At 38.9% G+C, this 13,912-nt stretch overlaps 1 protein-coding gene across 2 annotated transcripts in view; it reads left to right on the top strand.

The window, feature by feature from the left end:
* Positions 1-7,450, top strand: part of EIF2AK2 (eukaryotic translation initiation factor 2 alpha kinase 2) — a 33,610-nt gene extending 26,160 nt beyond the window's left edge. For both annotated transcript variants that reach the window (XM_061432077.1, XM_061432076.1), the window contains exons 13-16: positions 1,085-1,213; positions 2,669-2,773; positions 3,812-3,862; positions 3,940-7,450. In XM_061432077.1, the coding sequence (XP_061288061.1) occupies positions 1,085-1,213; positions 2,669-2,773; positions 3,812-3,862; positions 3,940-4,062 (408 nt within the window). In that variant the 3' untranslated portion in view covers positions 4,063-7,450. The remainder of the gene's footprint in view (positions 1-1,084; positions 1,214-2,668; positions 2,774-3,811; positions 3,863-3,939) is intronic.
* The last annotated feature ends 6,462 nt before the right edge of the window (positions 7,451-13,912 follow it).

The raw sequence follows: 13,912 nt of genomic DNA, 5'->3' as shown, positions 1-13,912 counted from the left end.
GGGCTGAGGAGGTTCAATTTCCCAATTGCCCCAGGCTCCTCGGTCACCTTATTCTTGTGCCTCCTGGATAAAGTTTGCACCCCTTTTTTTTTGCCACACCTTGTAGGATCTTCGTTCCATGACCAGGGATCAAACCTGGGCCCCCTGCAGTGGAAGCAGAGTCCTCATCAACAACCTTCCTGGTTTCATGGTCTTTAGAATATTAGTCAATACCTTCTACAAAGTTGTGGAATTCTCATTCTGTTCTTCCTTTTTTTTTTCCCATTATGCTTAAAGAATTATGTAGAAAAATATATTTCAGTGCTAGGCATCAGCTTCCAGTTAACTTGGTATGCCTTCAAAGACAGAGGGGCTGTGTTTGTTAAGAAGTCAGAAGCCTGGAGAAATGGATATAAAGGAGCTCCCAGGGAAAATTCTGCACAGGGTATTCTGCAGCATTACTGGGAATGGACTCATTCTGAGAATCTCAGGATTGGAGAGGATCTTAGGGGTGTCTCCTTCAATCCCTTTCAAATGCTGGACTCATGTTTGCAGTGTTTCCACCAAGTGGGTGTCCAGCCCTGTCTTGACTACCTTGTAGGATGGGGAACTCTCTAACTCCCATTTGTTGGACCACACGATTACTATATTCAGTTCAGTCAGTTCAGTCGCTCAGTCGTGTCCGACTCTTTGCGACCCCATGAATTGCAGCACGCCAGGCCTCCCTGTCCATCACCAACTCCCGGAGTTCACCCAAACCCATGTCGTATTAGGATATATTAAAAGCAAGTCTTGGGGTCGTTTCCATCCTCTAGTCCTGGATCTATCCCCACAGGGACCAGGCAGGAGTGAATCCATCTTTCTTTGACTTATCTTCAGCTATCTGAAGGCAGCTATTTCCCAAGCTTTCTCTGCTGAAAGCTAAAATGTCCTGACTTCTTCAGTTAGCATTTTAAAGACTGATATTAATAAGTTTCCTGTTTTGGGCTACCTAGGAGCAGGTAAATGCCTTACAAGTAAATTTAAAAATAGCTGTTATGAAGTATGAATTGGATATGTGATAAAAGTCTGTCAAATTAGTACTTATAACATATTTTTTCGGCAGCCAGGTAACATATTTTTAGTAGCTATGAACCAAATCAAGATTGGAGACTTTGGACTTGTTACATACCTGAAAAATGATGAAACGCGCACAAGTAAAAAGGGAACTTTACGATACATGAGCCCAGAACAGGTGAGGTCCCCTTTCTTTCTGTCTAGATATTTTTTATCTCTTTCATTTTTTAATTATAAAAATAACAGGCACTCATAAAATTAAAATAATACATAAGTAAATAGAATGAAAATGGAAAATTACCATTACTCTTCATTTTTATTCCTACTCTTCTCACCAGAGTTGGTCGTTTATCCTTTTAGGTCATTTTCTTTGAGTTATAAAAAATATATAGATACATATATTTATGGAGACTTTTTTACATAAAAATAGTAAATACATTTTATGAAGCTACTAAAAGTTATTTTCTGACTTAATTTTTTTTTACTCAACAGTGTATCATAATCTTTCCATATCTGAACAAATAGATCTGACAAATTGTTTTTAACAACTGTATTGTACACCAAAATACAGATATACAGCAATCATTTATTTCCTGACTGATGGGTATTTATTTAGGCTGTTTTCAACCTTTTACATTTGTAGATATGTTATGTGTCTTCTTCCTTACCTGTGAGTCTAAAAACAAGTATTTCTGTGATAATCAATAATAGAGTCTTTGAAGTGAAATTGTTGACTAGAATGACAGGTGCGGTTTATAAAAACATAACAAAGTTTTTCCAAGGTGTGTAAGTAGAAGTCATAGGGGAGTAACAGCTTCCTTTCAACTCCCATTCTCTTAAATATCTCCTGCATCCAATATTGAGGAAAGATTTATACACCATAAAATTCAGATCTTGAATGTCTACATTTTTTTTTTAGTTCTGACAAAGGCATAGGTTCATGAAGCCTACAAGCCTCTGAGAAGGCAGAACATTTTCCTCACCTTTAGACCCATTTCCAGTCGGTCATTCCTCTCCACTGCCCAGAGGAAACCAGTTCTCTGATTTCTATCACCATAGATTACTTTCCCCTGATCTTGAGCTTCATATGAATGGGATCACATTGTATGTACTCTTCTATGTTTGATTATTTCACTCAAAGTAATGTCTGTTGGAGAACCTCTAGTGGTTGCTTATAAATAACAGCAGATTATTCCTTTTTGTGGCTGAATAGTATTCCATTGTATGAATATACCACAATTTGTTCATCCATTCTCCTGTTGATGGACATTTGGGTTGCTTCCAGTTGTGGAATATTGTGAATGAATCTGTGATAAACCTTTGCATGCAAGTGATTTACTGGGCGCTTCACCTAATGGTCTCATTTAACCCCACAGTCAAACTCTGAGGTTCAAACTATTGCTATCTCCATTTTAGGATTTAGATTATTCCCACATTGATGGGTAGTGTATACAGGTGATTCAGCTGTTTAGTGACAGGGATTTGAACCTGGGCAGTCAGGGCCTACATATCTTGCTAATGAATATACATTGTTGTGTGTTATAAGACATTTTGGTTAGATAACTTTTTTGGCTTTAGAAGGCATGAATATTTATATCAGGTGAGTCACGAATATAAATTTTTTTTTTTTCAGCTTTCTTCTGTGAAAGACTATGGAAATGAAGTGGACATCTATGCTTTGGGGCTGATTCTTGCAGAACTTCTTCATATATGTCCCACTTCTTTAGAAACACAGAAGGTAAATACAATGTTACAGAAAGAATTAAGCAACAAAAATTATTGACCATCATATTCAAAGTACTGCTGCAGTTATTGACCTCACGTGAGGATGGACTGGAGCATGTTAGTGTTGACTGCAAATTAAATATGAATTTTTATCTCTTTCAAGTTTGGGCAACCAATACTTTTTCTTGAAGACCAAACCTTTGGTCTTCTTTGGAAGGTGTGTGCATCTCTGTCTGTAAAATTGTATCGATGGCTTGCTTTGCATAAGACCCTGTGCTGAGCTCTCCAAGGGTTATGAAAATGAGGAAGGCTGTTCTCAAGGAGCTTATATGTTACAAGGAAAGGTAACATAAGAGAATGCTATGAATATTATAGGAGAAGGCATGAAGTCTAATGGAAACAGCTAGGAGGGGGGCTTTGCTAGCTGCAGGGATTTAGGCTTCATGCAGGTGTTTAAATTGGGCTCTGAAGGATTGGTTGGCTTCCAATACTCCAATTTAGAGAGAAGGTGATGTTAGCGTGGAAAAGGATTGGGAAGAATATATTTGGGAATAGTTGGCAGTGTCATTTGTATTGGAGTATATAAGTCAAGGAAGTGGTTGATGGTCAGTGGTACTGGAAAGATATACTGGGATGAAATTAAAGCAAGAATATGAATTTCTTATGAAGACAGTGGGGGGGGGGCACCGAATGCTGCAGGCAACTGGATATCCTAGTCTGAAGGTCAGTAAGAGGGACTTGCCTGGAGTTGACAGCCTTCTCCCCTGTAAGGCAGGGATATTGAAAATACCTTGCAGAGGGCTCCAAAAAGGATGCAAGGAGATAATTCATATGATGCTCTTAAAACTTCAACATGCTGTAGTGATCAGGATGGTTCTTAATGGGGGTGGTGGGGGAAAAGGATTCCCGCTTGCTTCTTAGCTGAAGAGATTTTTCTAAAAATCTAGAAATATCCTAGAATTCTGGTATCCCCAGCCTTTTGTGCTTTCTAAGTTTGTTTTTCTCCAAAGTGAATCATTTCCTAATAAACATATATATGTTTAATTTTTAGTTCTTTGACGATCTAAGGAATGGCAGATTAGATGTATTTGACGACAAAGAAGTAAGCATTTAAAAATAATTGAATTTTGTTTATTGCAATGTTTTCTTTCCTAGAATTGACTCTTACTGTCATTACAGAAAGATCTTCTGGAGAAATTACTCTCAGTGGACCCCAAGAAACGACCTACCGCATCTGAGATACTGAAGACTTTGAAGGAGTGGAATAATGTTACAGAAAAAAAGAAACGAAACACATGTTAGATACTTAAAAAAGTATCCTGCTTCTGATAATTCCATTTTCCTGTAACTGTCTAAAATCTGCTTGGGAATATTGATGGTATTTATCTTCTATTTTCATTTTTTCTCTTAATTTTTTTTTTGCCACATTTGAAGAAAGATTTACATTTTTTCTTACTTTAGAAACATTCTTACATTTGACTTTCCCGTGGATAATCTTCTTGTTGTGAAAATACCAAAAGAACCCCTCAAACTTTCTTTTTAATACCAATCAGTGAATCAATTAATGAATGAATATTTGTTAAATGCCTAATGTTTCTAGGCAAAAATAGTATCAGATCTATCTCTGTCTTAAATAGCTAATAATCTAGTTGGAGAATATGGTGACCATGAAAAGATAAGTAAAAAAGATAAATAAGTATAATACTTCTGAAAGCAATTTGGTATCATGTAGCAAACTTATGGCACCCCACTCCAGCACTCTTGCCTGGAAAATCCCATGGGTGGAGGAGCCTGGTAGGCTGCAGTCCATGGGGAGTGACTTCACTTTCACTTTTCACTTTTCACTTTTATGCATTGGAGAAGGAAATGGCAACCCACTCCAGTGTTCTTGCCTGGAGAATCCCATGGGTGGGGGATCCTGGTGGGCTGCCATCTCTGGGGTTGCACAGAGTCGGACACGACTGAAGTGACTTAGCAGCAGCAGCAAACTTAAATGTATATATCCTTTCCTGAAAAGCAATCAATTCCATTGCTACATACACACCAACAAGAATGTTCATAGAAACCCTGTTCATAATAGCCAAAAAACAGGAAACAGTGCTAATGTGCACCAGAAGAAGAAAGGATACACAAGTTGTGTTATATTCACACACTGGAATACTGTATGTACAGCGTGAAATGAAGGGATTTCAGCTGAACACACTAACATGCCAGATCTCTCAGGAACATATGTTAAGGAAACAAAGCAGACTGCAGAAAATATACACAGAATGATTCCATTAATATAAAGTTAAAAGAACATGGTAAGTGGAATAAGTGTGAAATGAGTGTGTTTAGGTATCCAAACGAATGTGGTAAACAACACAGGGAAGGAAAGGAGTGAGAACAATTATTAGATTCTGATAGTGGTTTTCTCTGAGGAGGGACAGGAGAGATTTAAGAGTTAACAGTTAATTTTTTTTTCCTTACTCTGCATGTTGAGTCCACTAGTGTTTACTGCATAATTCTTTTACTTCTCTTAAATACATTTTGTACATGTTATAACAGACACTTTAAAGAGATGATAATTGTGCTGTAAGACAATAGCTGAGCACAGAAAACAGTCAATCTGGAGGGGTGAGATGACATACTGAGGAACCATGGCACAGGCTTAGAAGTGACATTCCAGTGAGACTTCCAAGTCTGTGAAGGATTGAGATGAATAGAGAGCAGACCACGTGAGGAGCCTGGACAAAGGGCCTGGTATGCATCCTGGAAAAGATAGATTTGAGAAATTGGGTACACTAGTTTGGTTCCATGAATTGCTGTTGGGAACGTGCTTAGTTGCTCCGTTGTGTCCATCTCTTTGTGACCCCATGGACTGTAGCCCGCCAGGCTCCTCTGTCTGTGGAATCCTCTAGGCCAGAATACTGGAGTGGGTTGCCATTTCCTCACTCCAGAGGATCATACTGACGTAGGGATTGCACCCGCGTTTCCTGCATCTCCTGCCTTGGCAGGCAGATTATTTACCGCATAGCCACCTGGGCCAGAAGATAATTAAGGCTGCATCTTGGAAGAACTTGAGGGTTACTTTAAGCTTTGTAGTAACCAACTGCCTTCCCAGGTGGCGCAGTGGTAAAGAATCCGCCTACCAAGGCAAGAGAAGCAGGAGAGGTGGGTGTGATCCCTGGGTGGGGAAGATCCCCTGGAGTGAGGAAATGGCAACCCACTCCAGTATTCTTGCCTGGAAAATTGCACGGACAGAGGAGCCTGGCGGGCTACAGTCCATGGGGTCCCAAAGAGTCGGGAGTGACTGAGCACACAGCAGCAACCAACTATCATTCTAAAATCATCGTGTAATTTTGTAATTTTTAAAATGAGCCAAGTTTAAGCTTAGCAGAAAAATCATGGTAGTAGAAAATACTTTTGTCAAGATTGATAGCAGTTTCTAAAAAGTGTAATTGAAAGCAGTTAATATGGTCTTCAACTCTCAGTGCAGTATTTGATTAAGGCAAGGTTCATCAATGGATGCTAAAACTTTTGGTTGAAAAGGTATTGGGAAACAGGAGCCACAAAAGGATGTAAATATAGTCCCATAGATGATATTGCAAAGGGGAAAATGTATCTTTAAAATGAAAAGATCTTGTCACCACAATAACCAAGTAATTAAAGGTTCAGCATCACCAAAAGTGGAAGCAGTTAACACCGCACCCCTCCTGATGTGATGTAAGAATTATAGACTGTCAGCTGTTTAGTTTTATTGCCCGCAGTGTTTAACTGGAAATTAATCATGAAATTAAATTAAAATGATTAGCCAAATCCTGAATGAAATCATTGATAAGGTAATTAACTTGGGTTTCTCAAAAAGTCAGGACGATGAAAAAGAAAGTAGAGGAACTCTTCTAAATACAGAGAGACTAGAGATACCATGACCAAATGCAATGCTTGAATCTTGATTGTATCCTGGTATATACATACAAAAAAAGAAAAACCCAGGAAATAGCTATAAAAGACATTTTTGAGATAATTGAGAACATTTGAATATAGACTGCATATTAAATGAATTTATAGAATAATTGTTAATTTTCTTAGGTATGATAATGATATTGATAATGATAATGATATTATCATACTGGAAGATGTCTTACTTTTTCTTAGGCAGTGCATACAGAAATATTTAGAAGTGAAGTGGCTTGACATTTGCAATTTACAAATGTTCAGCAAAAATCAAGGTGAACATAAATATGGGTATGTAGGTATACACTTAGTCGTTCAGTAGTATCCGACTCTTTGTGACCCTTTGGGCTGTAGCCCGCCAGGCTCCTCCATCCATGGGATTCTCCAGACAAGAACACTGGAGTGGGTTGCCATTTCCTCCTCCAGGGGATCTTCTCTATCCAAGGGACCGAACCTGTGTTTCCTGTGTCTCCTGCATTGCAGGCAGATTCTTTACCTGCTGAGCCACTGGAGAAACACCTGTGTGTATGTGTGTTTATAGAGAGAGACAGTGAGACAGAGAGAGGGAAGTGTGGCAAAATGTTAACAATGGAAAACTGATAAATCTAGGTGGAGGATATACAGTATTTCTTGTGTTATTCCTAGAGCTTTTCTGCAGATTTGAAATTTTTCTAGGAGGAGACAAATCTTTTAAAAAAGTATTATCTGGATTTGTTGAATAAAGACAAACTCAAAATAAAAGCCAATGAACGTGGCAGATGAGTGAACATGGCTTTATTTTTAACCTCTCATTTTTTAAATTCAGGTATAATTGATTTGCAATATTATATTAGTTTCAAATGTATAGCATAGTGATTCAGTTCTTTTATATATCCTTCTCTCATTCAAATATTTCTCGACTACTGTGAAGTAAATATAGCATCCCTTAAAGGTTTATTTTAGCATGTATTTTCTCAGCCTTAAATGATCTAGTAAATAAAAAGTATCCTTTTAGTCAGAGGAGAAGAGGGGCAAAGACCGGGGACCTTATTTGCTAATTAAAACACATATGTGCAGAGATTTTCAAGAGCCATTTTAACCTAATTGCCTCACTAGAAACAGAACTTCTAGGAAATTTGTATTACAGAGAACACATATTTCCTATTAAATTTGCACATATTTAACATAAATATATATAGATGTGTCATACTCAGCACATGTTATTTTTGTTGGTGGTTTTTAATATAAATACACACATACACATATGTATGAGTGTGTGTGTGTCTGTGTGTATGGCCAGCTATATAATATGTGGGATCCAAAGCAAAGTGGAAATGTGAGGCCCTTATTCACAAATTACCATGGGGACCTTGTGCAGCCACACAGACTGCATGTCCGTGAACTCAGACTTGTGCGTATATGCACGTGCGCATCCACATGTGTACCTACTGCACATGTGTGTATGAAATGGTTAGAAATCTAAAAACAAGCTTTTCCAAGACTCTGTTATCCAGTGTACCAACTTGAGAGATAAAGTCACAACATCTGTTTCACACTTTCAGCATAGATTGAGGTTTTTGGCATGTTAATTTTTCATTACGAATATGGAATAATTTCAATATTATCCATATTTATTTTTATAAGTTTTTATGTTAAAACAGAAAAGCAGAGACTAGAATAATGAAACTCTGTGTACCCGGCTTCAACAACTATCAGTACTCTGCTTTTCTTGTTCTATTTACCCCTTTATTTTGCTGGAGAATTTTACAGTAAATCTCAGGTATTGTATCATTCCGCTTGTAAACACTTAAAGACGTATTTAAACTTTTTTTTCTTTGTTTTTTGGCTGTGCTGGGTCTTCTTTGCTGCCTGCAGGCTCTCTCTAGCTGTGGTGGGCGCAGGGCTAGTCTGTAGTTGCGGTGTGTGGGCTTCTCATTGCCGTGGCTTCTCTTGCTGTGGAACTTGGGCTCTAGGGCACGTGGGCTTCAGGAGTTGTGGTGCGTGGGCTCAGTGGTCCCACAGCATGTGAATCTTCTTGGACCAGGGATTGAGTCTGTTTGCTTCTGTATTGGCAGGCAGATTCTTAACCACTGCAGTACCAGGGGAGTCCTAAAGATGTATTTCTAACATAAAAGATATTTTAAGTTTTAACCAAACCTTGATATCACTGTTGCTCAACAAAATTAGTAAGATTTCTTTAATAATCAGACTGTATGGAGTTTTCCTATTTAAAAATATTTTTCGGCAGGTTTTTAAAATCAGGATCCAACATTGCATTTAGTTGGTAAATAAACTTTTACCAACTTTTACTCTATAACATTTACTCTATAGTATTACCCTGTTATAGAGTACTTTTGCTCTATAACATTACCCTGCTTTTTGTTTCTTTCCTCTTGCCTTTTATTTGAGGAAGGAACTAGGTCGTATATCCTATAGAACTTCCTTCATTTAGGATTTGGCTGATGGTATCCCCATGGTGTTTAGTTAGATCTAGAAAATTGATTTGACTATGGTCTGAAAAATTTTTCCAATACTCCCTAGATGATGCTGTAGTGTGTGTGTGTGTGTGTGTGTGTGTGTGTGTGTGTGTAGAGAGGAGTCTTCCTTATTTCTATGTGAAAACCAACATACAATGTGTATTTCTTATACATTGTGTTAGGGTATGATGCTATGTATTCTGCATCACTCCAGGAGGAGCATGATGTCTGACTGTTCCACTTTTGGTGATTTTGATCGGTGGTTTGTGGTGGTGTCTGGGTTGGGAAGATCCCCTGGAGGAGGGAAAGGCTACCCACTCCGGTATTCTGGCCTGGAGAATTCCATGGACTGTACGGAGTCGGGCACGACTGAGCGACTTGCACTTCTGGTGCTGTCATCCACTGCCGTCAGTTTTCCTTATCGGTCTTTCATCTAAGAGTGTCAGCAGCCATTGATGACTATTGCCTGGATCCATTGTTTCATTAGGGGTTGCAAAACTGTTTTTCAGATTCTATCAAACCTCTTGCATTTATTATCTGTGATTCTTCTTGAAAGAAGAATTTTCTCTAAAGCTGAATGGGTTGTTGCTGTTTAATCGCTAAGTCATGTCTGACTCCTTTTCGATCCCATGGACTGTATCCCACCAAGCTCCTCTGTCTGTGGGATTTCCCAGGAAGGAATACTGGAGTGGGTTGCCATTTCCTTCTCCAGGGGCTCTTCCCAACCCTGGGATTGAACCCATGTCTCCTGCATTGGCAGACAGATTCTTTACCATGGAGCCACCAGGGAAGCCCAAAAACTGAATGGAAAAGATGGGATTAATATTTATTAATTTTTAGAATAAGGTGGCACCCCAGCAACCTCCAAAGGTGAGAAAGAGGTTTTTTGGCTTTTTTTTTTTTTTTACTTTTTTTGGTGGGGGGCAGGAATGTGATCCAACCTATACTTTGAAACTGTGTTTAGACTAGGTTGGAGCAGGCAAAGACTATTGAAAGGTCAGAAGTCTGAGAGGCTAAGCGGACCATAACAACGGGAGGGGACAGAACCAAGAGGAGCTGGCATCTAATTGGATGTGAGGATTTAGGTAATCAGAGAATACCTCCAGGTTGCTCTGATGGTGAGCACCAGAAGTATGATGCTGTTAAAGAAGGTCCAAGTCTCAATCACATTAACCCCTTCAGTGAGCCACACACAGCTGAGAGAGATTTTGTCTCACACTGTTCTCTACTGCACAGTTTTTAGTTAGAATTTAAGCAACAGTGGAGCAATGGTTCATGTGCGGCACACTGAGGAGGTAAAATGCTGGATCTCGTTTGGAGATGTCGAGTTTGAGGTGCTGCCATAATATTCAAGAGTGAATGTAGAGCAGATCTAGGAAATGCAGGGGAAGAACTTGAAGGATGAGCTGGAATCATACACAAAAGAGATGTGGGTCTTATCCGGAAATAAGCCCTGGTGCTTAACTTTGAATCCAAGAGCTTGCTGAGGGAGAGTACATAGAGGAAAGGGCTCAGAAACAAAAGTATGCTGGACATCTCCATTTAGATATTTACCCTTTATATCTAAATGTCAGTCCACTCCCTAACGTCTGTGATTTTCCATCTGTGACCGTGAGCTACTCCAGTCCTGACATTTCCTCAGAATGGTCACAGGGACAACAGCTGACAGGTGTACAGAGGCCCCACTACTGGCTTATACTAAATGCAGAGACAACCCAGGTCTCCCGCATTACAGGTGGATTCTTTACCATCTGAGCCACCAGGGAAGCCCATTACTGGCTTATCGGAGGACTAAAATCCACGTAATGGGTAAAACTCTTGAGGCAAATCAGATATCTCAAATATGTGTGGCTCTTCAGGGGTCAATATGATTGAGACCTGTTTTAGTTTCCTAGAGCTGCTGTAACCAAATGACCACAAAGTCGGCGGCTGAAAACAACACATTTATTTTCTTACAGTTCGGGAGGCCAGCGTTTCACTGGGCTCAAGTCAAAGTGCTGGCAGGGCTGTGCTCCTCTGGGCGCTCCCGTTTTGCATCCCCTGTTCAGCGTTACCTGGTTAAGTCCCAGCCACATAGGTCTGCTCAGGGTCACCTAAATAGGCTTTTGTGCTCAATGGCTCTTAGCTATGGTTTCTACCTAAAGTTCCCTTCAATCTTTTCCTCTTTTTTGTAAAATAACAGCTTTATTGAGACATAATTTCACACATTCTAAAATTCACCCCATTTAAAGTATACAGTTTAGTGGTGTTTAGTATATTCAGTTGTGCAGCCATCACCACAATCAATTTCAAAACACTTTTGTCTCCCCAGAAAGAAACCCTGTACTTGTTAGCAGGCTTTCCTCATCTTCCCCTAATTCTCTGCAACCACTCATCCACTTTCAGTCTCCATAGACTTGCCTGCTTGGGACATTTCATTTAAGTGGAATCATACAACACAATCATACAACATGTGATCATTTTCACTTAATGTTTTCAAGTGTCATCTATGATATAGCTTGGGTGGAAATTCCTTTCCCTTCTGTTGCCAAATAATATTCGACTACATGGATACATTAAATTCACCTATTCATCAGCGGATGGACATTTGGGTTTCTGTTTTCTGGCTATTATGAATACTGCTATGAATATTCGTGTGCGAGTTTTATGTGAACATGTTTCCATTTCTCCTGGGTATATACCTGGGAGTAGAAACACAGGTCCTACTGTAACTCCTTCCTAGTGACTTTGGATATGAAAATGATGTTCAGAGCCCAAATTCAGTGTTGCTACCATAGTGTTTTACCATCTCCCATACAGAATGAAACCTCTCCCTAGTACTCCTAGTGCTTAGTACTTCAGTATGGTACTTATCAGTTTGCCTTGGCACTCCGTTATTCCTGTGTGGGTGTCCTCCTCCTTGTAAATTTCTGGAAAGCAGGGACAGTTGATTTACCTTAAGGAAGCAACCTGCATAAAGCAGGAACTCTCTAAGTGCTTTTGAATTAGTAGGGAATAAAAGTGCCAAGAATTTTATATGCCTGATCCTACAGAATGTGTCTGATATGAAATAATTGTTCATTGTGAAATTTCAACAATTAAATGTTGGTATATAACACTTAAAAGTGGGTAGGTAAACCAATATTAAAATCTCTTTATGTTGAATTTTAGAAGCTTCGGTATTTTGAGTTTATAATGAGGAAAATCAAACATTTTAGAAATTCTAGATAGGACTTTGACAATAAACATAGTATTAACATACTATGGTCAAAAGTAAATGACAACCTGACCTGTTAAAATTTATGTTTCAAATGTCACTTATGTTCTAAAGCAAGTTTAAAAATTCTTTTCAGTATTTTGCACCCCTTGGTTTTCATTATTGTCTGGTTATGAAGTTGTAAAAGGCGTTTATGAATAAAAGTAAACTTTTACTCATACTGAAAATCTGTAGTTTTCATTGGTGGTGGTAATGGAGGGATGTCTCCCACTCTCCAAGGCAGGCTGAGTGCTGGGCTCTGGCCTGGAAACGCAGACCCCAACTCTGGTGGATTCATGGGTGCCGTCACGGTTATTCCTATTCTTATGTTAATGAATATACTCACGAACATATTTAAAATACTCTAGGCCACTGGGCAGGTAGCCCCATAGTGCAAGGAGAAAAAGAATCCAGTTCCTAACTCCATTCTGTCTGAAAGAATCCACATGGCTTTGGGTCTGACAGAACGAATGTCATTATGATGGCTAACATGACAGGCAAGCATGTGATTTTAACTGCAAGAAGAAGACGCACTCATGTTTTATCTGTTAATACAATGTTACTATTTTTTACATGAAAAAGGTAAATATCAAAACAGTATTGTCCAACTATATGTCCAATGTTTTACATATGTATTTATACTCATAAAAATAATTCAGTTTCTAGATGAAGAACTGAGGCCCAGACATTGACTAGGTTTTCAAACTCTACTGCATGTTGGTATCAAGGATAGTAGTGCTCAGGCCAGAGTGATCAATTATATAGACTCTCTGGAAGTATGATAATCTTTGTATTATCATTTTTTTAAAGCTCTCCAAGTTAAACTTGAGGACAAGTGAATTAGGTCATATTAGGTCAGAGGTTAATACAACTCATACTATTGATAACTTGGGTAAGTGTAGGTTAGCTTCTGCTATGTTCTCAAGTATGCCGTTTATAATAAGAGGCTGATCTCTTGCTCAGTGCTTCAGAAAGGTGAGCTGTAAAACTGTACAGGTAAGGTCACAACTTGATCCAAAGAACAGTTGTGCTCTGGTTTAACCTAGAGCACTAGTTCTTACCCACAGGTGATAATCAGACTCAGAACTTTAAAATAAATAGATATCTAGAAACAATCCTAGACTAGCTGAGTCAAGTCACTAAGGGTAGTTCCTGAGCATGGGAACTTTAAAAAAAGTTCATGATTTTGATGCCCAAACTTACATGGACCTCTCTAGGAATATGCCACATGGTATGTCTTTAGCTGTATTTGGTTAAGTTATAGGGAAGCAGAATTCAGCTTAAGACAGAAAAATAACTTTAAAAATGACTTAATGCTACCCAGCTCTTCTAAGGCAGTGCGCTGTCTGCGGCTGGACAAATCAAGGTAGAGGCAGGATTACCACCTGCTGGGAATGTTGTCAAACGACTGAGAATTTGGATCACCTGATGTTTCAGGTTACTCCCAACTATTGTTTCTTTAGCCAAAACTTGCAATGGATACACACGTTGCCATGAAAACTCATGACTTTATGGAATATCATAA

This window comes from Bos javanicus, chromosome 11 (genome assembly GCF_032452875.1).
Source record: "Bos javanicus breed banteng chromosome 11, ARS-OSU_banteng_1.0, whole genome shotgun sequence".
In the NCBI taxonomy this organism is placed as follows: Eukaryota; Metazoa; Chordata; class Mammalia; order Artiodactyla; family Bovidae; genus Bos; species Bos javanicus.
The sequence above is the reverse complement of the archived record's forward strand: the minus strand, read 5'-3'. Positions and strand labels throughout refer to the sequence as shown.